This window comes from Callithrix jacchus, chromosome 5 (assembly GCF_049354715.1).
Source record: "Callithrix jacchus isolate 240 chromosome 5, calJac240_pri, whole genome shotgun sequence".
Classification (NCBI taxonomy): domain Eukaryota; kingdom Metazoa; phylum Chordata; class Mammalia; order Primates; family Cebidae; genus Callithrix; species Callithrix jacchus.
In genome coordinates, this window is record NC_133506.1 from 15,356,772 (window position 1) to 15,379,589 (window position 22,818).

Genomic DNA, 22,818 nt, shown 5'->3' on the forward strand with positions numbered 1-22,818 from the left:
TTCTCTTGTGGATTATGTGAAATATCTTGCACGGTACTTGAAGAACAATGCTTTCATCAGTTCCCAACATTGTGATGAAAGGGATTTTTCTCCTTGTTCTGTAGCAAACCAGTATCTTCACATTGCCTCTCTCCACTGTTTTGCATCCTCTACTCTAGACCTTCTTCATCTCTTCTGCTTTTCTTTATTTTGGGAAATTTCAGAGTGGACACACTCTTGAAGGAAAAGTCTCATCAATGCTGATACACACGGATGTTTTACTTAAATGATCTTAATTCCTTAATTAGCATCCAAGACTCTCTTTATAATGTTTTCATTTCATAGTCAGGGCTGTATTGCTTATGTTTAGTTTGAAGGCATCACATCTGATTTTCTGAGACCCTTATAATTCATTGTCCCTTGCATGGATGTTTCCCCCCAGTGTCTCTATTTGCTGTGTTTGGCTCTGCTGCTTCCTGATGCAAGTGTTGGGCAATCTCTGTGGAACATTGCTTGTTATTTTTCCTGTTGACTCTGTAGTATTGATTAGTTTAGAAGTGCATGCCTCTATTCATGTGTGTTCTCTTGTAATAGCATAAAAACATGAGAAGCACTGTGGAGTGAGAATTGTGGTCAACCTTGGCCAGGAGACTTTCTGACAGTGGTGCTAAGGAATGTGCTGTGGGTCTGTGGACTGGCCCATGACATGAGCCTTGAGGTTTAGGGTTATGCTTTGTAGTAGTTTACTAGGACTTCCATAATAAAGGACCACAGCCTGGGTGGATTATACAACAGAAATTTATTTTCTCACAGTTCTGGAGGAAGTGGGAGATAAAGGTGTCAGGAGGGTTGCTTCTTGCTGAGGGCCATGATGGATGGATGTATTCGAGGCCTCTCTTCTTGGCTGGTAGATGGCCAACTTCTCCTGCATCTTCACATCATTTTCCTTTTGTACATCCCTGTGTCCAGATGTCCTCTTCTTATAAGGACACCAGTTATGTTGGATTAGGGCCCTCTCTTAAGGCTTCCTTTTAACGTAATCATCCCTGTAAAGACCCTATCTCTAAATAAGATCACTCTTTGAGGTACTGCGGGTTAGGACTTCAACACTTGAGTTGTTGGGGAGGTGAGCACGACAGAGTCAATGACATTCCTCAGCCTGGTAAAGTGTAGCTCAGAGGGGAACAACATGACGACCCTTGTTAGATACTGAAGAATTGACAGAGAGGAAGTTAGATTTATTTTGTACTACTTAAATGTTAAAAATTAGATGATAGCTGCATGTGTGGATAAAACCATAAACTATCTTGCTGGAATTGTGTGACAAGAGCACTGAGATTGCTTTGTGAGAAACTTCCCTGTTAAGGAGTGTCCCCATGAAGATTTCTTCTAATGGAAATATAACGAGAACCACATAGGACACTTGTAAATGTTCTAATCGCCTCATTAAAACAAGTAAAAAAGAAACAGATGGAATTAATATGAATAATATATTTAATTTAATCCAGAGTAGCCATTTTGACGTATAATCAATGTCAAAAATCATTAGTGAGCTATTTTCTATTCTTGTTTTCATTCTTAGTCTTTAAAATCTTGCGGCACATCCTAATCTCAGCAGTCACATTTCAAGTGCTCAGTAGTGACAAGGGAGCCGCGGCAGCTCTTGTATTGGACAGCAGCAGTAGGACATGCATTCTCAGCAGGAGCCATGTTGCTTCCAAGGAAATGAAAAGTGGTTTTGGGGAACAAAAAACTCTTCTTACTCTCTTGTTTTATTTTTGGTATAAAGCACAGTTATACATACAGCATATAAACAGATATTCAGCGTATCTGCCATATTGAAATGTCATGGGAGATGATTAGAAAAATAAAACCCCAAAAAGCTCCTTTGCAGGGCAATAATGGACAATGTCGAGAACCACTGCTATACAGCGTGTACTAGAAGGTTTAATTTCCAGCACTTCCCATACCAGCTTGACTGGCTTTTCTTGAGCAAGTTAGTTAGCCCAAGCCTTGGTGCAGGTATATTTAAATGGGAATAAGAATAGTGTCTCCCTCTTAAGTTATTATAAGTATTAAAGGAGAAAATCGATGTGAAGTTTGTCACAGTGATTGCTTAGAGCAAATGTTGAGGAAGTATCAGTTACTATTCAGTCAGGGATTTGTATAAAAAGGTATACTGGTATTAGAAGTGAGTTTGAATTAGTAGTGCCTTTGCCATTTCATCTCAGTTTCTTTAGTATTTATTATTGAGTTGTATCAGTGCCTTGACGAGCAAATCGTTGTAATGTTAATGTTGATTCCAGTGACCCTTTTCTTCTTGCTGAATTATTTCTTATTCTTCAGGATTTTGAGGTTTTGTTAAGGTCTTTTGCTTTGCTCCTTGATCATTTTTAATTTGGCTTAAAGACTCTTTAGAGATTGATGTAAATTATTAAATAGCATCTTCTTAATTACTGTATTAGTCTTCACTATTTATGATATTGGAATGTCAGTAAGATGTGTTCTAGCAAATAAAGAGCAGCAAGTAGAAATTTACTGAACATTATCTGCTATTACCAACTGAAGACTGGTATGTTTATTACTGTTTTCTTTTTTCACACAAACATTTGTCAGAAAAAACCTTATAACTTTAAGTAAATTACAGTTGAATTCTTAGAAGTAGTGTACTTACAAGATATTGTTTGCCTACATTCTGAGGTCACAGGTGTTCTTGGAGGAAAGCATCAATGTATTCTTGACTCAAAGCCTTACCCATTATAGGCCTAAATCCGTGGTTTTTTAAGCGTGGCCCTGGACCAGCAGCATCAGCATCAGCATCACCATGAGCTTCTTAGAAGTACCAATTTTCAGATTCCTTCCCAGAGCTACTAAATGAGAGACTCCAAAGAAAGATCCCAGCAATCTGTGTTTTCGCAAGACCTCTTAGTGAACCTGATGCATACAAAAGTTTCAAAGCCACAGTCTTATGAAATACATATGTTATAGATACTGATGGAGAGGTAAAAGATTAAAATAGACCTGAGAGTTGTCTTCATCATTCTGCAGTCAAAGGTCCCAAGAGTCCCAACCTGTCTGCAGTTTCTTTGTCAATGAAGGATGACCATATGTTTCATGTTTCAAACCTGGGCATATGTTCTGACAATTAAGAATATTTGAGATCTGGGTTGAGTAGCTACTTTGGTATGGGGAGAATATAGACACTAGCAGCTATGTGGGAGGTGGGAAAACAAGCAGGTGGAATTGAAAATAGACATTTATATATTTCTGGGTCAAATCCTGCCTTGCATGGCAAGAATTCCAAGTTCCAGCTGATCTTGGAATGTTAGAGGTGATTATGAAGGAAGCAGGCAGGGAGCCAAGATAAATGATCACTTAACAGAGGAACTGTGGCCGGAAGAGTGGGGTCAAGAAAACATTGAACAAAGAAGGTTTGATTTTGAAGGGGGAGAAGGAATAAGCTAGAAATGGAAGTATCTGAAACAAGCTAGGCAGCCTAGAACAGTGTTCCTAAATATAAATTCTGAAAAATTTTATTCCGCTCACTTAAATGTTATTGTCTGGGATCCTTGCAAGGAATTGCCACCAAAATTTTGATTAGAATTTTGTCAGATGCTCTGATAAGAAAAGGAACTGACCTGAAAAAGATGAGTTACACCCATAGTTAATTTTAAATTCCTCTAGAAGTGGGAATGTGTGCTGTGTGCAGTCTGTCAGAACTTTTATTTTGTCCACTTCTAGAAGTAACAAAATGGGACTGAAAATATTGCTATGATTTATTGGAAATATTGCTGTGAACTGTTATGCATCTCATGAAAGAAGCCTTAAATATTTTAAAAATTATTCTTTCATTATAATATCAAGTTTGTTTCCAAATGCTTTTTTTTTTTTTAACATTTAGAAGTAATTGGGAAATTTTAAAATTCCAGCTGAAGTTCCTTGCAACAGCATAGTCCTTGTAAAAGATATTTTTTGGGCCGGGTGTGGTGGCTCACGCCTGTAATCCCAGCACTTTGGGAGGCCGAGGCAAGTAGATCACGAGGTCAAGAGATCAAGACCATCCTGGTCAACATGGTGAAACCCCATCTCTACTAAAAATACAAAAAATTAGCTGGGCATGGTGGTGCGTGCCTGTAATCCCATCTACTCAGGAGGCTGACGCAAGAGAATTGCCTGAACCCAGGAGGCGGAGGTTGTGGTGAGCTGAGATCCCACCATTGCACTCCAGCCTGGGTAACAAGAGCGAAACTCCGTCTCAAAAAAAAAAAAGATATTTTTCAAGCGATTCTCCTGCCTCAGTCTCCCAAGTAGCTGGGATTACAGGCAAGGTTGCAGTGAGCCAGGATTACACCACTGCACTCCAGCCTGGTCACAGAGACTCCATCTCAAAAAAAATAAAAAAGGAGTAAGTTGACTAAAAATAAGTGTTTTAAAAATAAAAAGCATAATAAAACAAGTTTGTAACTTATAATTGTATACAAATAAAAGAAGTTATAAAATTAAAAAAAAATTCAAACTGCATGTTAAGGATGTATATGTGGAATATCAGGATAAAACAGAATTGCAGTTCCTAAAAAAATAAATATAGTATTATCACATGATTCAATAATTCCACTTCTGGGTATATACCAAAAAGAGCTGAGGCCAAGGTCTCAAAGAAATATTTGTGCACCTATGTTCATAACAGCATTATTCGAAATAGTTAAAAGGTAGAACAACCCAGATATTCATCAGTGGATGAATAGATAAACAAAACATGGTGTATACATAAATGGAATATTGTTCTGCTTTAAACAGGAAGGAGATATGACACATGCTCCATGAATGAAGTTTTAGAACTTTATGCTAAACAAAATAAGCCAAACACAGAAGGACAAATACTATATGGTTTCACTCATATAGCTACTTAGAATAGTCAAACAATTTAATTACCTAGAGTAGTCTAATTCATAGATGCAGAAAGTAAGACTGATGGTTGCCTGGGTATGGGGGGAGGAGGGAATGAGGAGTTAGTGTTTAATGCATGTGGCATTTCAATTTGGGAAGATGAAGAACTCTGAAGATTGATGGTGCTGATGATGGTAGCACAGTGAGGTGAGTGTATGTAATACCATTGAAAAGAGTCCATGTTACGGTCTGTATATTTCACTACCATAACAAAGAATATCCTGATAAACTTTCATTTAGTATTTTGATACATCTGTTTTTAAATATAAGCCACTAAAATAATAATGAACGTATTTTTTCTATTTTTTTGAGAGAAGGAAAGAAAAAAAGGAGTGAAGGAGAGGAAGAAAGAGGAAGAAAAAGAGGGAGAGAGAACGGGAATGTTGCTTTATTCTAAAAAATGGGTATTAATAATGGTCAATCAATATTTCATTTAAACCTATGAATAGGTGTGTTGTGGTATTGACAAGAATGTATATTTTGTGTATTTAAAGTGGAGAGCTCTATAAATATTTATTAAGTTTACTTGTTCCGGATCTGAGTTCGAGTCCTGGATATCCTTATTAATTTTCTGTCTCATGGAGTCTAAGTCTCTGTATCTGGGTGTTAGAATTGTTAACTCTTATTGTTGCATTGATCCTTTTACCGCTATATCTTTGTTGCTTTAAAGTCTATTTTATTAGATGCGAGAATTGCAACTCCTGCTTTTTATTTATTTATTTATTTTTGCTCTCCATTTGATTGGTAAATCTTTCTCCATCCCTTTGTTTTGAGTCTTTATGTATCCTTGCATGTGAAATGGGTCTGGATGTAGCATACAGTTGGGTTTTGGCTGTATCTTTTGATTGGGGGATTTAGTAGATTTAAATTTAGGATTACTGCCATTTGATGTTAACTGGCTGTTTTATCCATTTGTTGATGTAAATTCTTCTTTATGTTGATGCTCTTTATTTTTTGGTATATTTTTAGAAAGGCTAATACCGGTTGTTTCTTTCTATGTGTAATGCTTCTTTCAGAAGCTCTTGTAAAGCAGGCCTGGTGGTAATAAAATCTCTGAGTACTTGCTTGTTCATAAAAGATTTTATTTTTCCTTCAGTTGTGAAGCTTAGTTTGGCTGGATATGAAATTCTGGGCTGAAAGTTCTGTTCTTTAAGGATGTTGAATATTGGCTCCCACTCTCTTCTGGCTTGTAGAGTTTCTGCTGAGAGATCTGCTGTAAGTCTGATATGCTTCCCTTTGTGGGTAACCTGACCTTTCTCTCTGGCTGCCCTTAGTATTTTCTCCTTCGTTTCAACCCTCGTGAATCTAATGACTATGTGCCTTGGGGTTGCTCTTCTTGAGGAAAATCTTTGTGGTGTTCTCTGTATTACCTGGGGTTGAATATTGTCCTGCTTTGCTAGGTTAGGAAAATTTTCCTGAATAATATCCTGAAGAATATTTTCCAGCTTGGATTCATTCTCTCCATCGCATTCAGGTACACCGATCAAACGTAAATTAGGTCATTTCACATAGTCCCACATTTCTTGGAGAACTTGTTCGTTCCTTTTTATTCTTTTTTCTCTAAGCTTGTCTTCTCATTTTATTTCATTAAGTTGGTCTTCGACCTCTGATATCCTTTCTTCTGCTTGATCAATTCGAGTGTTTAAACCTGTGCATACTTCTCGGAGTTCCCATATTGTATTCTTCAGTTCCATTAATTCACTTATATTCCTCTCTAAATTGTCTATTCTCATTAGGATTTCATCAAACCTTTTTTCAAAGTCTTAGTTTCTTTACATTGGGCTACAACATGTTCTTTTAACTCACAGAAATTTCTTATTATCCATTTTCTGAAGCCTGATTCTGTTAATGGGATGCACTCGTTCTCCATCAAGCCTTGTTCCCTTGTTGATGAGGAACTGTGATCCTCTTTAGAGGGAGAGGCGTTCTGATTTTGAGTATTCTCAGCCTTTTTACGCTGGTTTCTTCCCATCATTGTAAATTTATCCAGCTGTTGTCTTTGTAATTACGAACTTTCAAATTAGGTCTCTGAGTGGATGTCCAAGTTGTTAATTCCCAGGGCCGAAATATGAGCAACCCACTGCGCCGGCCAAAACAGCGGCATTAAGACTGATGGTGCTTTTCTGCCCAGGAATCTCCAGTCTGGCTTCCCTCTTGAGTCTGCAATAGGCGACTCTGCCTTCCCAGAGCTCCAAACGTCGGTCAGAATGGGAACCAGTCCCGTTTACTCTGCACCAAGAGCTGCCGCACCGAGGTGCTGGCAAAACCGCTGCCCTGGCCACAAGAGTCGCGCTGGCGACTCATGGGGCTCCTCCACTGGCAATCCTCTGCTCCGTGAGCGACAAAAATTTGTCTGAAAGTGTGGCACCCTCTTGTTCTCTGTGCTTTCACTGGGAGCTGCAATCCCGAGATGTTAGTGATCAGCAATCTTGGATCATTCCCAATAATGAACATTTTTATGCGGCAAACGTGCCCAGATGCTTTACCTGAAATTATCCTAGATAATTTCCCACAACAACCTTCTGAGTTAGGTATGATGATTATCCCCTTCTTTTTTCACTTGTGTAAAGTTATGCACCGAGGTGGGACAAGCAGGAATTTGAACCCAGGAGGACATCTTCTAGAAGCAGTATCTTATAATAAGACTTAATATATAGATTAAAATCAGTCATATTGCTCTGCCTATTAGGAATAAAAAAGTCCCAAATGCCAAAATTATCTTTGCAAGTTCTAATTTTCATTACAAGTTATTTTAATATGCTAGATGATATGACACACTATGGTTATGTGTATGAAAATGTTAAAAAAAAACCTGGCAATTTACATCTCTCTAAAAAATGCAATTTCTGCAAAGGCCTGAGTGTTTCAGTATAAAAATCCACATCCATTGATATGTATTTTCTTGTGCAGATGATATGTCTTGCTGAAAACTGCTTAGAGAAAAGAACACTTATTTTAGAAATGTTTAATATTGTAATTACAGTGTATGTGAGTTTTGATTTGCACTATGCATGCTTTAAACTCAGACTATTTACCTATGATATTTTATTTCAGCATGTAAAATTGAAATTTGCAACGAGTTTGTATGTATCTTTCTGAATATGTAGAATACGGCTTTATTTACTGTTACCTTGGAAATAGTGATGCTCAAATGCTAGGTTTCCTCTCTTTATTACAATTAAAATCATTTTATGGAGCAAATGTAATTTTAAATACTATTCTTAAGCATTGATTTTAGTTAATATTAATCATACAAAATATGTAATGATGTTTAATGTTAAAATTATTTGAAAAACTAAATACTGGTTTTTAATAGAAAAAATACCTTGATCAATAAGTGCTAATGGTTTTTACCTTTATAAGTTATGTATAAGTATTCTGATTATTGGAAAAGTACCACAGTTACATAATGGACAATTCTATGAAGTTAAAAATGCCATGTCTAATTTCTTTTGAAATTTTTCTTAATAATTGATGACTTTGGAGAATCTCTTTACAATTATTACTTCTTAAATAACTCCAAGATAGATTTTTCTACAATTATACATGTTGATATTCATGTTTATTCTTACATTTCCAGGATTCAACTATTGTTACTCCAATTATTTTGAGGACTGACCCTCAGGGATTTTTCTTTTACTGGACAGATCAAAATAAGGTAAGAAATGAGATACATCTTTCTTACATTTTTCAATCATTTACTGCTTTGAAAAGTATTTATGTATCTTATCGATAGAAGTACATCCATTTCACAGATCTTTTGCAGTTTTTTTAAAGAATATCTAAGGTATTCTTAGGATTTAGGACTTTTCAAAGTCACTAGTTTGAAATATTAGATTTGCTAAATTCTAGAACAATTGGTATTTTTTAGTTCTGCTTATAATTATGTGTTAGTATAAGAAAAGGGAAATTTGAATTACATTTTGTGTAGAACATAATTAGCCAGTGTTACTGATTTAAGTCCCCACCCATAAAGGATGCAGAAAAATGATGAGAAAATAACTTTGACCCCAATAGCCATACACTTGGCTTTTCTTTCTTTCTCTTTTCCCCTGTGCTGTTCATTAAGGACTCTCTCAGAATCCTGCAGGAATTTGGCCTTGATAATTTGTTCATGTCAGAAAATCAAGAATAAAATTCCTTTAGCCTATTACTGCAGTTGTCAGGAATTGCTTACTAAATTAGCTTTCTGCCCACAATACCATGAATTTAGTATCTCATTTATTATGAAACCAATTGATGATTCTGTACTGAATTATTAAAAAGTAGAATGTCTGCCGATCATAAGATTTATTTGGAGTTTAATAGGCAGTTAGACCAGAACACTTATGGAAAGTGGTTATTATTTCAGACATCATTGCCACAGTCCTATACTTGAACCTCAGAGGCCACAGAATATAGAATGTTTTTGTTCTCTAAGTTTGGATATTTGGAGAAAAGAGATAGGGATTACTAAGAATGCTAAATACATATTGAAAACAACAGAATAGTGATAGTATACCATTAAAATAGCTGGAACCTCCATAGTTACTGATGGAGGAACAAATTGTTAGCTCTTTCAAATTTCCACATTAGTTTCTTATATCCAAAGTTCCTGGAGTTGTCTGTCAGCTTTGCCTTCTGTCTCTGGGGCAAGCTCAACTATACCTGTGAGGAAGGTGGTGGAAATGGCCCTGTGCGACGGCATGGTGGGGACCATGTGGATCCTTGGAGTTCTTAGCATGCTAGATGGTAAACTCTGGTCCCAGGGCCACTCCTGAATCAGCCTGTTTATACATCATTCAAAAGGCAAATTTCAGTCTTGTCCTGGAGTTAGATGCTAAATCTGTGTGCCCTGGAACCATGTGTGGCTGTAGAAGTGGGGGTAAACCATAGACCCTATGCTAATGTCAAAAATTGTATTTGAGTAAGATTTTCTACTTCATGCTCACATTTATTACTGGGTGTGTTAATTGCTTTAGCTTAGACATTCTATTTGGTTTCCTGCTGTTATGTGTAAAACAATGACTTGCAAGAGGTTGTTTTTTGTTTTTTTTTTTTTCTTCTCCTAAAGGATATTTTTAGAACTGTTGAAACTATATTCATGAAATGCCTAGAGCATTTATAAAGGTTGGGTTTTTGTACAAGAGACCAAACTGTCAGTCTGATTTTTCAACTTGTAGATCAAGCTTCTATAAAAGCAACAGAAGATATTCTGGGATTTTAAATAATTCATTGCAACTCAGTTAAGCTCCCCTCTAGACCAATCATCAATATTTATTTTCTTAATAAAGAAAAGGGTTTAGGACCAAAGGTTCTTTGTTGTATCTCTATTGTGAACCCAGTATTTTGACCCATGCTTATTTTCAAATGTAGGAAAATTTGTTTTCATTTTTTATGCAAACTTTTTAATCTTGGTTGTAATGCTGTTTGTGACCAACTGAAACAGATAATGTGGTAGCAATTCCTTTTATCACTTTATTACTTTTCTTTTCATGGATATTACTCTTACAGTTCTAGCCAAGAGATAGAAATAGTAAATTTTACTTTTTACTTTCTAAATACCGAAGTCATCTCTCAGTCATTTATCAGAATTTGGAGGCTTATTTCCTAGTCAGTGATCATATATCTTAGAATCCAAAAGATGAGAGGATTTAAGAAAAAAAATAAACTTACCGTTCTTTCAAGTTTGTCGTTTTCTTTCTGGCTTTAAGCCCAGTCCTGGAACCAGAACGAGTGATTCATCCACTTTAGGAGATGGACAACTGTAAGTGATGAATTAGAGTAAATGTGTGCTAGAAGAAATGGGGCGTGCAAATAAAGGATGGCACGCCAAGCCTTTAGTGGGTATTTTTGCATAAGATCATTTGAAGGTACATGGATGAATGACACAATCATGATGCTACTTAGAGGACCACTTTCTTTAAAATATTTTTTATGTGGCAGTTTGTTTTAGGAATCTGCCACATGTACCACCATAGAGATAATCTCTCAGAAAAAAAGAAATGTGATACCTTGAAGTTTATCCCTTGATTTTATACACTGTGTTTTCCTTTGGTTCAGAAGCTTGCATTGGTATTTATTGTAATATGCCTCTCTTCTCCCTTTGGGATTATTCCCAATATATTCCCTTTTTGGTCCATGAAGCTTGTACCAAAGCACTTGGATTAGCAATCATCTGAGGTCTAGTCTGCTCAGAGGTGAGCAGAAATTCCTAGCAAAAAGGATTTAACAAGACTTTAAAAAGGATTTAATGCTTTTTCTTTTTTATAGCATTGAAGGTAAATGGTCACACTGTATGGTGTTCTATGCATGTCCTCCTCTTGTTGTGGCTACATCAGATTTTGTTATCAGAGCCACTTATTTCAAGCCAATGGCTTTCCCCTTTGTAGAAAATGACATGATGCCTTCCAAACCCCTCCTTTGATTTGTCGCCATAGAAATGTTAGGTAACAAAGAAGACAGCACAGACGATGGACTCAGGAATTAAAAACTAAAGCTAGCAAGTCATTTTTAGGTAACAGAAATGTGCTTTAGTGAAACACTGATAGAATGATTGGAGTTGGTGGAAACAGATAAATATGAATATTATTTTTAGGGATCAATGTTCATGCTTTGTACCAGCTCTGGACTTTTTGATAATTCTCTTCACTGCATCGTTGGCTCTGTAAATCTTATTGAATAAAATTAGCAAAAATGAGTTTGTGAATATGACTATTTTAAGCAGAGCAGTTTTCTTGTGTAGTGTAGGTGATGTGAAGAGGATGCGTTTATTTGTAAGTCATGGGTAAGAAGGGAGTCCTGCACAGCCTGAGTACTTGAGAGGCTGCCTGCATTAGGCTGTAACTTTTCTTTGGATCTATGCCATGTGCACACTAGGAACCAACACAGGAAGTATTAGCTGTGAAAACCATGTGAACTATAAGAATCTGCTCCACTGGTTTTGAAAGAAAGGCTAAAGAAGAAAAAAGGGTCAATGTTAAAAAGCTAACCAACATCTATTCTGCTAGAATATAAAATAAATTAGACTGTCACCTTGGAACTTGATGCCCTGCTTCTGTGCCAAGGTTGGTGTAAAAATAAAACTAGTCGCTGCTAGTTCAGATCCAAGAAGTTCAATATAGTTCAGTAAACCCATCCTTGTCTTCATAAAACTGGAGCTTAGGGGAAGGGAGGAGGAACACATCATTAAATTTAAAATGGAAGGGGAGGAAAAACACACGGTTTACATGAAGAACTCCTATGACTTTCTTTTTTTGTTATAAATTTTATTTATTTTTAATATTGTGGATAATATGCAAATATCCTTTTATCTGTAAAAGAGTAAAGCAGTATAACTTCTTTAAACTGGAATCTCCCGTGGATCCCAATCTTTAAACTGCGCTCTCCCGACTCCAATCCTAGTTTCTATCCAGAGTCAACTAATAGGAATAGCTTCATGATTTCTTTCTAGGTCTCTTTTAAATAAATTTGTGCATACATAACTATGGAAATATGTCATTTTGTTTTGCTTATGTTCATTTTTATACTAAGTCACATCATATTATTTTAACTATTCCACAATTTCCTTTTCACTTTGCAGTGTGTCTTAGAGAACTTTTCAAGTTAGCATGTGTGTCTATCTCGTTCTGTTAAATTGTTCTATCTTAGGGAATTTTTCATGCTAGTACATGTGTATCTATCTCATTCCTTTAAATTGCTCTATCATATGTTAAAGAATTGATTACCAAATTTTCTTTAAGAATACAGAAGTTCTCATTGATGGATTTTGGCATTTGTTTCTAATTTGGACTTACAAAGAATCCTGTAATATGGAGTAATAGTCAGCTCTGTGTAGCCCTCTCTGGGAATATGGGTCAGGGGTTCCCTAAGATAAATGCTCAGAGGTGCGATTGCTGATTCAAGGCTATCTATACCTATCCTAAATTTCAGTTAATGGCTCTACCATTTTATAACCCCACAAGTCTTACTTGAGTGGAACTGTGTTCTTCAACCCAACCAAAAGTAATAGGAAATACTTTAATTTTTGCCAAACTGATGCAAATGTTATATTGCCTTGTTTTAATCTCCAATTGCCTGATTTGCTAGCAAACTGTATATATTATCATATACTTATTGGCTATTTCAGTTCTTCCTTACATGGATTGCCTATTTATATCTCTTGCCCTTGTTTTGACAGTTCTCTGTGTGTTCTAGAGGTATTCCTTTATCTGTTATAAATGTTGCAAATACATTCTTCCTGTCTGTGGTTTATCTTTGACTTGCTTAACATTTAATATGTGGGTAACAAAAGATGACTTGAAGCTTTAAATTTTGATGTAGTTACATTTTGACTACCTCCCCACTTTTTGATTTATTTAAGATATTTCTGATTCCTTTTCTCATCACCATTATTAATCTAGGTTTTTAACGCATATATAATATATGATGAGGACTGGTGTGAGGTAGATCGCTAACTTCGGTTTCTTCACATCACTCATAGTGCTGACACTTTCACCACCTTGTTTGGATGCCCCAAAGATCTGTTATATTTTAATACCTGTGGATTGCTGGGTTCTGATCTCCTACTTCATTTTTATCTCATTTATTTTCTGCTTTTCATACTTTCTTGTTCAACACATGTAACTCTTTTTGTTTATCCATAATCCTGTTATAGATTTAAATTTATACCTGAATATTTAGTCATTTCTAGTGACTTAGGACAAGAAAGATTGGTTCTACCATCCATGCCATCTGCCATTTTGTTCTGGCTTGTCAATTTGCATGAGACACCATTCTGGATGTTTATACAGAGTGATGATTCAGTTTCCATTAATGGTAGCCATAGACAGCCTTCTCTTATGAAAACCTTAAATTTCTACAGAGTTCAAAAGCAAATTTTAAAAGTTGAATATTTATGTAAGTCACAGTAACATTTTTCAGCATGAGTCCAGAGTTCAAAAATATTTTGGATGATGCATCATAAATGTCAACAAGAAAATCTAGTGATTTCCTATTAAAAAATAAGAAAATCGAGTGATTTCCTATTAAAAATAGTTTGGCTTCCATAAAAGACTACTGGACACCACACATTTCATTAATGATTTTTAGCAGTAAAGCTTTCTCTTTGGGATATATTCTCTAGGGTGTCCCAAAAACATCAACCTTGATCCTTCTTGTGTATGGTAAATGGGATAGGTCATTTAAGAGTCCACTGAGTGATTAAATGCAATGATGTACTTATAAATTTAGAAGATAAATGCTATTCATTTTAACAGACATTATCTCTAAAAAAAAAAAAAAAACAGCAAAATTCATGCGAGGATTGCTTTGTGAGGGCTGGGACTGTTCCTTGGCCTGGAGCAGTGTGTCAGTCATTGTTGACTAAGGAGCAGCATCAAGGGACTAAGTCTTTTCCTTCACTTTTTCTGAATTTCCTTCACCAGCATTGATGATATTAATAGCTAGAATACACACAGTGCTATATCCATACCCTCTTCCTCATCATTCCTGAGAACACAAACTGGGCTCCAATGGCTGGCCAGTGCCTGTGTTCTTTTGCTTTTTCTGGCTACTAAAACTCATGTTGCCACCCATACAGCTGCCCAGAAGTTCCTGGCAATTCACACTCACCCTGACCAATGGGATTCAGTGGATAAATACCACAGCTCCCTCACCTCTTGGGTGGGATAACTTAAAGGTGCATGCTTTATATTATATCCCTGAACTCTCTAGTTGGATTAAGCCCAGTTACCCACAGTGGTAACTAACTTGAAAATGTTCCCCTTATGGGCTTCCTCCCCTTCCTGTCTCACTTCTCCCCTCCTGACTGTGTTCTAAAACCACCTCTAAAATAAACCACTTTTATTAGAATCCTAATCTAGCAACTATTTAATGTGGATGCATAGTGCTAAACAACTTAATATAGATGCCCCCGAATGAAGTGTTTTAAAAGGATTCCTTGGTTAAGAGGCATTGGAACATATTAGGTGAACACTTTTGTTTGAAGCCAAGACTGGTTTTCCTAAAACAGTTCTTATTTGGGAAGCCCAAAGCTGGTTGAAGAAACTAGCTTTGAAGAGGTGACAGATGTGAATTGTCACAGTCTGGCTCTGCTATGTATTTAATGAGTCACCCTCAGTGAATCTCTTTAACAGTCAAAGCCTTGGTTTCATTATCTATAAGATGGGTATTACTCTCTTAGAGTTGTTGTGAACATTCAAAGTGTAACATGAATGACTTTGCATAATACCTGCTACTTTGTAAACTCTCCATCCTTTGTGGTGGCTTTTATTATTGCTACATAATAAACAATTCATCTCTGACCAAACAACTGTCCATAACTATTAGGGACCACAAAAATGTGCTCTTTTGAAAACCAAGTGACCATTTATTTATGTATATGTTTTTATTCCTTTTTTCTTCTTCAAGGCAACATTGATTTGTTTTCTGTTTAGACTCTGCTGTGGTCTTTTGATCTGAAACATTGAAGCTTAGGTCTGTTTGGGCAAATAAGATGTTTGTTTATTTATGTATTTCATAATGTTTTGGGAACACAGCCATGCAAGGCAAAAGAAGGCATTTATTGTTTAAAAGACTTTCCCTCTGAGGATAATTTGCAAATAAATACTCCATCATCAGTGAAAGTTTCTTGGACCCTTGGGAATTTGAAGCATCTTATGGAGCAACTTTTAAGATTATTTAAAGGACGTTGATAGGAGACAATGATACTATTCACAGGAAGAATTGGACACAATCATGGTTGCCTGTGCCTTTTTCCTAAGATAATCACTTTAGAGTAGTGACAACCACATGGATGTCAGGCCACTCCTCTTCCTCCCTACGGACTAAAACCTTAGAGATTAAACCTTTAGTGTTTTTGAGCATAGTTTAGCCACTAAGCCAAGGTTCAGATTGCTGAGGAACAGATCTATCCTCACCATATAAACTTCCAGGTTAAGTTTTTCCATTTTTCTTAACATTACCTTCTTTTCACTTCTGTGACCCCTGAAGATTTTGCACCAGTGAACTCTAGCTAGTGTAGAATAGACATGCTGTGATTCCTTAGCTTATGTAGACACAACTGAGAATAAATGTTATTAGAATGGAATCATTTACGAGTTCTTCTTAGAAGTTGTGATTCAGGATTTTCTGGTAGAATTTCTAATTGAAGTGTAGCCTCTTAAAGTATGTTTTTAAATTAGGCTAGTCATTTTGAGATGGCTTCATTGCAGTTTCTTCGGAATCATTTTCAGGGTGTAAATGCATTAATATGATTTTTATGTCACTATCACCATACTTCATTATGTGAATAACAACAGCAATGCTTATTTTAATACATTGTAACCAGAGTTTAGAAACGCCTAATACTATAAAAATTCATTACTACTAATATAATTTAATTACAAAAGTATGCCTCAGTTTTATAAGTTGCATATATTTTGCTCTTCCCACTATTTTAGGATAAATTAAATTGGATATTTTCCATGCTATGAGGCTATAATAATGGAATATTTGCATTTTTTTGATACCAAAAAATGGTTCAAGACATTGGATTGGAAGAATATGTGAAGGAAATACATTCTGCATATTGTTCATAATTTTACTTTCTGTTATGGAGAAAATTCCTTTGCCTTTGTTGCAAATAGAATCCCCAGGTATGTGGTATTGATATAATGCCATGCTCTTTTGTTTGAATTACAAATGTTGTAGGTAGAGTAGGCATTTTTGTTTGTTCTGTAGTTCATTTTTTTTTTTGAAAATTCAAGATTCTTTGATGGTACTGATGGAGACATTGTTGAATTAGTCCATTTTCACAATGTAGTAAGAGATAGCTGAGAGTGGGCAATTTACAAAAGAAACACGTTTTCTGGACTTACAGTTCCATGTGTCCAGGGAGGCCTCACAATAATGGTATCCAGTGAAAGACTTGTCTCACATGGTTGCAGACAAGAGCAGAGGGCTTGTTCAGGGAAACCCCCATTTTTAAAACCAATAGATCTCATAGCACTTATTCACTGTAACAAGAACAGCATGAGAAACCCACCCCCATGATTTCATTACCTCCTGCCAGGTCCCTCCCACAACACATGGGAATTCAAGGTGAGATTTGGGTAGAGACACAGCCAAACCATATCATTCTGCCCCTGACCCCTCCCAAATCTCATGTCCTGATATTTCATAATCAATCATGCCTTTCCAAAAGTCTTAACTCATTTCAGCATTAACTCAAAAGTACACAATCCAAAATCTCATCTGAGACAAGGCAATTCCCTTCTGCCTATGAGCCCATAATATCAAAAGCTAGTTATTTTCTAGATACAATGGAGGTATAGTTATTGGGTAAAAAGACCCATTCGAAATGACAGGAATTGGCCAAAACAAAGGGGCCACAGTCCCCATGCAAGTCCAAAATCCAGCAGGGTAGTCAAATCTTAAAGCTCCAAAATGATCTCCTTTGACTCCATGTCTCACATCCAGGTCACACTGATGCAAGAGGTGGGCTCCCACAGCCTTGGGCAGCTCTGCCTCTGTGGCTTTGCAGGGTACAGCCCCCCTCGTGGCTGCTTTCATGGGCTGGCATTGAGTGTGGCTTTTCCAGGGGCATGGTGCAAGTTGTAGGTGGATCTACCATTCTGGGGTCTGGAGGATGGTGGCCCGCTTCTCACAGCTACACTAGGCAGTTCCCCAGTTGAGACTGTGTGGGGGCTCCAACCCCACATTTCTCTTCTGTACCACCCTAGCAGAGGTTCTCTCTAATTCAAAGTTCCACAAATCTTTAGGGCGGGGACAAAATGCTGCCAGTATCTTTGCTAAAAACATAACAAGAGTCACTTTTGCTCCATTTCCCAATGAGTTTCTCATCTCGATCTGAGACCACCTCCGCCTGGACCTTATTGTTTGTATCACTATCAGCATTTTTGTCAAAGCCATTCAACTCTAGGAAGTTCCAAACTTTTCCACATTTTCCTGTCTTCTTCTGAGCCCTCGAAACTGTTTCAATCTCTGCCTGTTACGCAGTTCCAAAGTCGTTTCCTCATTTTTTTGGGGTGTCTTTTTAGCAAAACCACTCTACTGGTCCCAATTTACTGTATTAGTCTGTTTTCACACCACTGATAAAGACATACCCAAGACTGGACAATTTACAAAAGAAAGAGGTTTAATAGACTTACAGTTCCACACGGCTGGGGAGGCCTCGCAGTTAAGGTATAAGGTGAAAGGCAGGTCTCACATGACATCAGGCAAGGGAAAAGGGCTTCTGCAGGGAAATTCCCATTTTTAAAACCATTAGATCTCAAGAGACTTACTCACTATCACAAGAACAGCTCAGGAAAGACCTGCCCCATGATTCCATTACCTACCACTAGATCCCTCCTACGACACGGGGAAATTCAAGATGAGATTTGGTAGGGACATAGCCAAACCTATCACTTGTCAAGCTCTTTCTGTATTTACTCAGCAAGACAAGCCTCTTTTTGTCTTTTGGTAAAATAAATTTAGATTGATAGTTGCGTTATTTAAACATTTATCACACGCACACAAAATACTAAACAACACAATTACTTTCTTCCATTTAAAAATATTTTAAATTTAAGTAATTTAAAAGGCAAAAATGGAAACTTTGAACAACTGATTTATTAGGAAGTTGGCATCTATTATAAATAAGTTTCTCAAATCTAGGAAAGTATTTAATATTCACTAATTCACTTTACACATAATTTTCATTGTTGTTATTATTACCATTGTTATCCTTAGCACCACCAACAGCAGACACATATATGCTGTTTTATGTATGCCAGGCACAATTCAAATACATATATAGTCTGTATATTTATGGCATATACATATTTTATATGTGTATTTATATAGTATATGTAGCATAGATGTACTTAACTACATATATATGCTTTGTGGTGGCTTTTATTATTGCTACATAATAAACTACATAATAAACTTGTAGCATCTATATGTAGTCTATAATAGTATGTATATTGTGCATATATGCTACATATATACATAGTGTGTCTATGTGCTGTGCTACATGTCTACCTACATAGTGCATGTATGTGTACAGATATATATATGGTATGTGTGTACAGACATAAGCAATTTTATGATTTCCATAATCCTATGAAGGACAGTGCTATGATTATCTACATTTAAGTGTGAGTAATCTGAACTGTACACAGAAGTTAAGTCATGACCTCTGGTCATACAGTTGGTTAATGGCAGAGTCAAGAATAGAAAAAATAGTGGCAGCACAGTCTGGCTTTATATACTGGCTCTTAACTTTTTGCTGTTTAAAGAATCAGAACACGTTTAATATGTACAGTTAAGTTTACCTGCAGAACTGTTTCTTTAGATTTGTTTGAAAAAGAAACCTCAGTAGGCCTAGTACATTTGCTACGAAGAGACAAACTGTGTGAAGAAGGTATTGTCAAGTTAGGCTGCACACTGAAATCACATGGGGAGCCTCAGAGGATGCTGCTGCCTGGGCTTCCTGCCCCCAGAGAATCTGACTTAATTGGTCTGGGGTGTGGTCAGAACATTAGACTTTTTTTTGAAAGCTCCTCATTTGATTCTAATGTACAGCCAAGGTGAACACGGATAGAAAGCAAGCTGACCTTACAAATTAATTCAGTAAACTTCCTGAAAGGATGTGCTCTCTTTGCCTTTCCTGCCTGTGGTGTGGCCTACTTTCTACTCAGAAGTAATATTCCACATGAGCAACTACAGGCCCTACAAGCTTCTGAATTATTTGACTATAACTGGATAGTATTCCTTATACTGTACTTAGTAAGGCAAGAAATTACTAGCATTTTTTAGAATGAGTCTCAATATATAAGTTTGAATTAAAATCGATTTTTTATTATAGTTTGTCAATTAAAAATTTTTTAACTTTCCATTCCCTGAATTTTCCAAGAATTAGCTGGTTGTTTTATTCTTACCAAACATGTCCTCAAAATTCAAGCCCTGTTCATTAACCTTATCTTTGTGTTTTTGAGACCCTTGTTTAGATCACAGTTCTATGTAAATTCCATACTTAATTAAATTAGCTGCACCTTTGAATAAGTGAATGTGGTTTAAAGAATGACCCTGTATAATTATTTCATATCTAAATTTTCATTTATGGATACAAAGGCAGATATTATCTCATTAAATTGCAGTGGTATGTCATTTCTTATCAATTTGTAGGAATCCTTTCTTAATTGAGATACTCACCCAGGCAAACTAGAGAGAGCCAGATCATGCCAGATGTGATAGGAAGCTTGCCTTTCATCACCTCTACATGATACATTTCAGAGTAATAAAATTCACATTTCTTCTGTTTGAATGTTTGGTTTTTAATCTGTCTTCTATAGGGAATGGGGATAGTGGTAATGATTTTTCATGAGATTTCTCTCTGGCATTGTGCAAAACTCCCCACTTACTTAGAGACTGTGGTCTGGAAATTATATTACATCATGGCAAACAATGCACCTGTGTGAAATGAATGCTTCAGTGAAAAGTTTTATGGGCAAGAACTAGATGCTATGTTAAGAAACTAATGACTATGCTGGTATACATAATGGGATTCTATTTTTAGATGAACATTTGGTCTTATAGCATGGCTTCATTATGCAAGAGGACAGAAGTTTCAGCATTACATTGTGAATATTGAGATATTTAGCATATCAGAGTATATGCCTTCTTAGATACTAAGATGACTTTTTCATAGATTTTAGCCCTGACGTAGTTCATAACTAGAGGGAAAAAATCAAAAACACAACAAAATTTCGAAATAATTTCAGGTTTCTGGTGTTTGTAGGTCGAGTTTTTCCAACAGTTGACTGCCAGAAAAGGATTGAAGCTCAAGTGGTTTATTTGGGAGGTGACCCCAGAAAACGTGGGCAGGGCAGTGGGGAAGTGAGATAGCAAGGGAAGATAGCCATTAAAGGGTGAGTGATCAAGTCAGTTACCACAGTGGACAGGTGAAAACCCACTCCATTGAAGAGCTCAGGGAGATCGTGCAGAGAGGAGAGGGAGCAGTGGTATTTACCCACCAGTTCCTACTAATCAGTGATTGGGGACAGCTGTCTCAGGGGTTATCGTCTCAGCTTTTCTGCCAGCCTCTCCTAGAAACTGAGGAGTTTCCAGGCCAGCAGGCCCCAGGCTTTGAGGAATCCCTCTGACACAGATGCAGTTGTAAGTTGTCCATTGGCATTCATGAAAACACATGGGCACCACCAGCAGTAGCCACTCCGGTAGCTTTAATTTCTGGTAAGTCAGACTTAAAAACTATATCACAGTGTGCAAAGTAGAGCCTGCATCCATTCACAAACAGTTCTTGGTTGGCCTGTGCAAAGAATTAAATACATCAAAGCGAGTTGCCAGCATTTAAAAATCTGCAGGTTCATGTACAGATCTGGATTTCTAAAAAAACTAGAAGGCCTGGCAATACCCGTTAACATACCTCCATGGCCACATTTAGCTGGGGCAGTATAGCAGCTGCCTGCTTTATACAAGGCGTGTGGTCTGCAGTCTGCCACAGTCCCCACCAGGCTAGCCTACCCAATTTACATGGCCTTTTAGGCTCATTTAGACATTTGAATGTAAATATTTGGCCTCTATGGTAACATCCTGTACTGGAAGCTTCAAAAGCTAATGATGGCAAAACTTTATATGGAATGAGGTTAATTATCTCACAGTGGACCTATTGGAGTGCTGTGGCATAAAGACTAGATTTACAGTTGATAAATGGCTGAAGGTCAGTGTATCCAGGTCCCGCTTATAATGGCCATAAGAAAAGCAATTATGCTCCAATCCCCGTTCTTCTCTGTGAAATATGGACCTGAAGTGTGGGAGCCCTGGAGGTTCCTCTCTGCCTTAAACGGCTATTATTCCAAAGTGACTTTCAGATGGCATTGTGATAGGTAAGATTTATAAATTCAAGTCGTTGGCAAAGGATTTTCATGTTGAATTGGGCCATTAATCTAGGGAAAATAAGATTGGTGGATTCTGTGACACCAGGCAGAATGACTTCCCTTTGTCGAATGAATGGGATTAACTTTACCCCCAGATCAAGGCAGTGAGCATTGAGTGGTTTAGCCAAACAGTGTAGTTCACCCTTCTCTCACCACAGAAGCTGTGCTGTCTCATACTGTAGCTTCTAGACTCGTGTCACTGTTTACAGTTGTTTTAATAAATTAAAAATTCAGTTTCTCAATCCCACTACCCACCTTTCAGGTGCTCACTTGCTACCTGTATCCAGGTGCAGTTTCCATCATTGCAGAATATGTTATTGGACATGGCTGCACAGAACTTGGATCAGGAATGGCTCTTCAGAGTCATTGCAAAGTTTCTTGCAAGAAGCTTCCTTGAATTTGTGGAGAAGGAAATTTTCCTTCTTTTTCTGGATTATATGCTGTAAGGATTTCATATCCAGACTCACTTTTGTTGTCTTGTTCCCATGAAAGAAGATACTGACGTAGCTCAGATGCTACTTTGGAGCCCAAAGGGGAAGCCAGCTTGCAGAAGACAAACCAGTGAAGAACCAAGTCCCTAGTGTGGTGTCATTTTTGATGCCAGATCAGTCCATTTTAATTCCATGAACGAATCAGTCTCCTTCATAGTCTATGCCCGTTTAAGATAGAGTGTTTGTCCCTTTGCAGTTAGAATTACTGACTGACCTATTGGACAATCATTATTTGAAGAAAGGTAGGGACTCATGTTAAGGATCCTGCTACATCTGGCCCATAAACTTGAAAGAGAAATAAAAGCGGGAATGGAATTTGTTAACTCTGTTAGTGGCCATCATTCCCTGTACAAGTCATTAGTGTTATTTTTGTATAGTTTTCTAATCTGGGCTTTAGCATATCAAGGATAATTTTAGTGGCTTCTAGTCATTATGAGGAGAGAATATCTTGAGAAACGTGGGGATAATTGAAAACTGTA

General features: G+C 36.9%; 1 protein-coding gene across 3 annotated transcripts in view; it reads left to right on the forward strand.

Annotated features, from left to right (window-relative positions):
• PLCB1 (phospholipase C beta 1) overlaps positions 1 to 22,818 on the forward strand; it is a 735,221-nt gene that overhangs the window by 11,650 nt on the left and 700,753 nt on the right. For all 3 annotated transcript variants that reach the window (XM_078371332.1, XM_035302836.3, XM_035302835.3), the window contains exon 2: positions 8,507 to 8,584. Coding sequence is in view for 2 of the 3 variants with exons in the window: in XM_035302836.3 (XP_035158727.1) it covers positions 8,507 to 8,584 (78 nt within the window). In the remaining variant the exon portion in view is untranslated. The remainder of the gene's footprint in view (positions 1 to 8,506; positions 8,585 to 22,818) is intronic.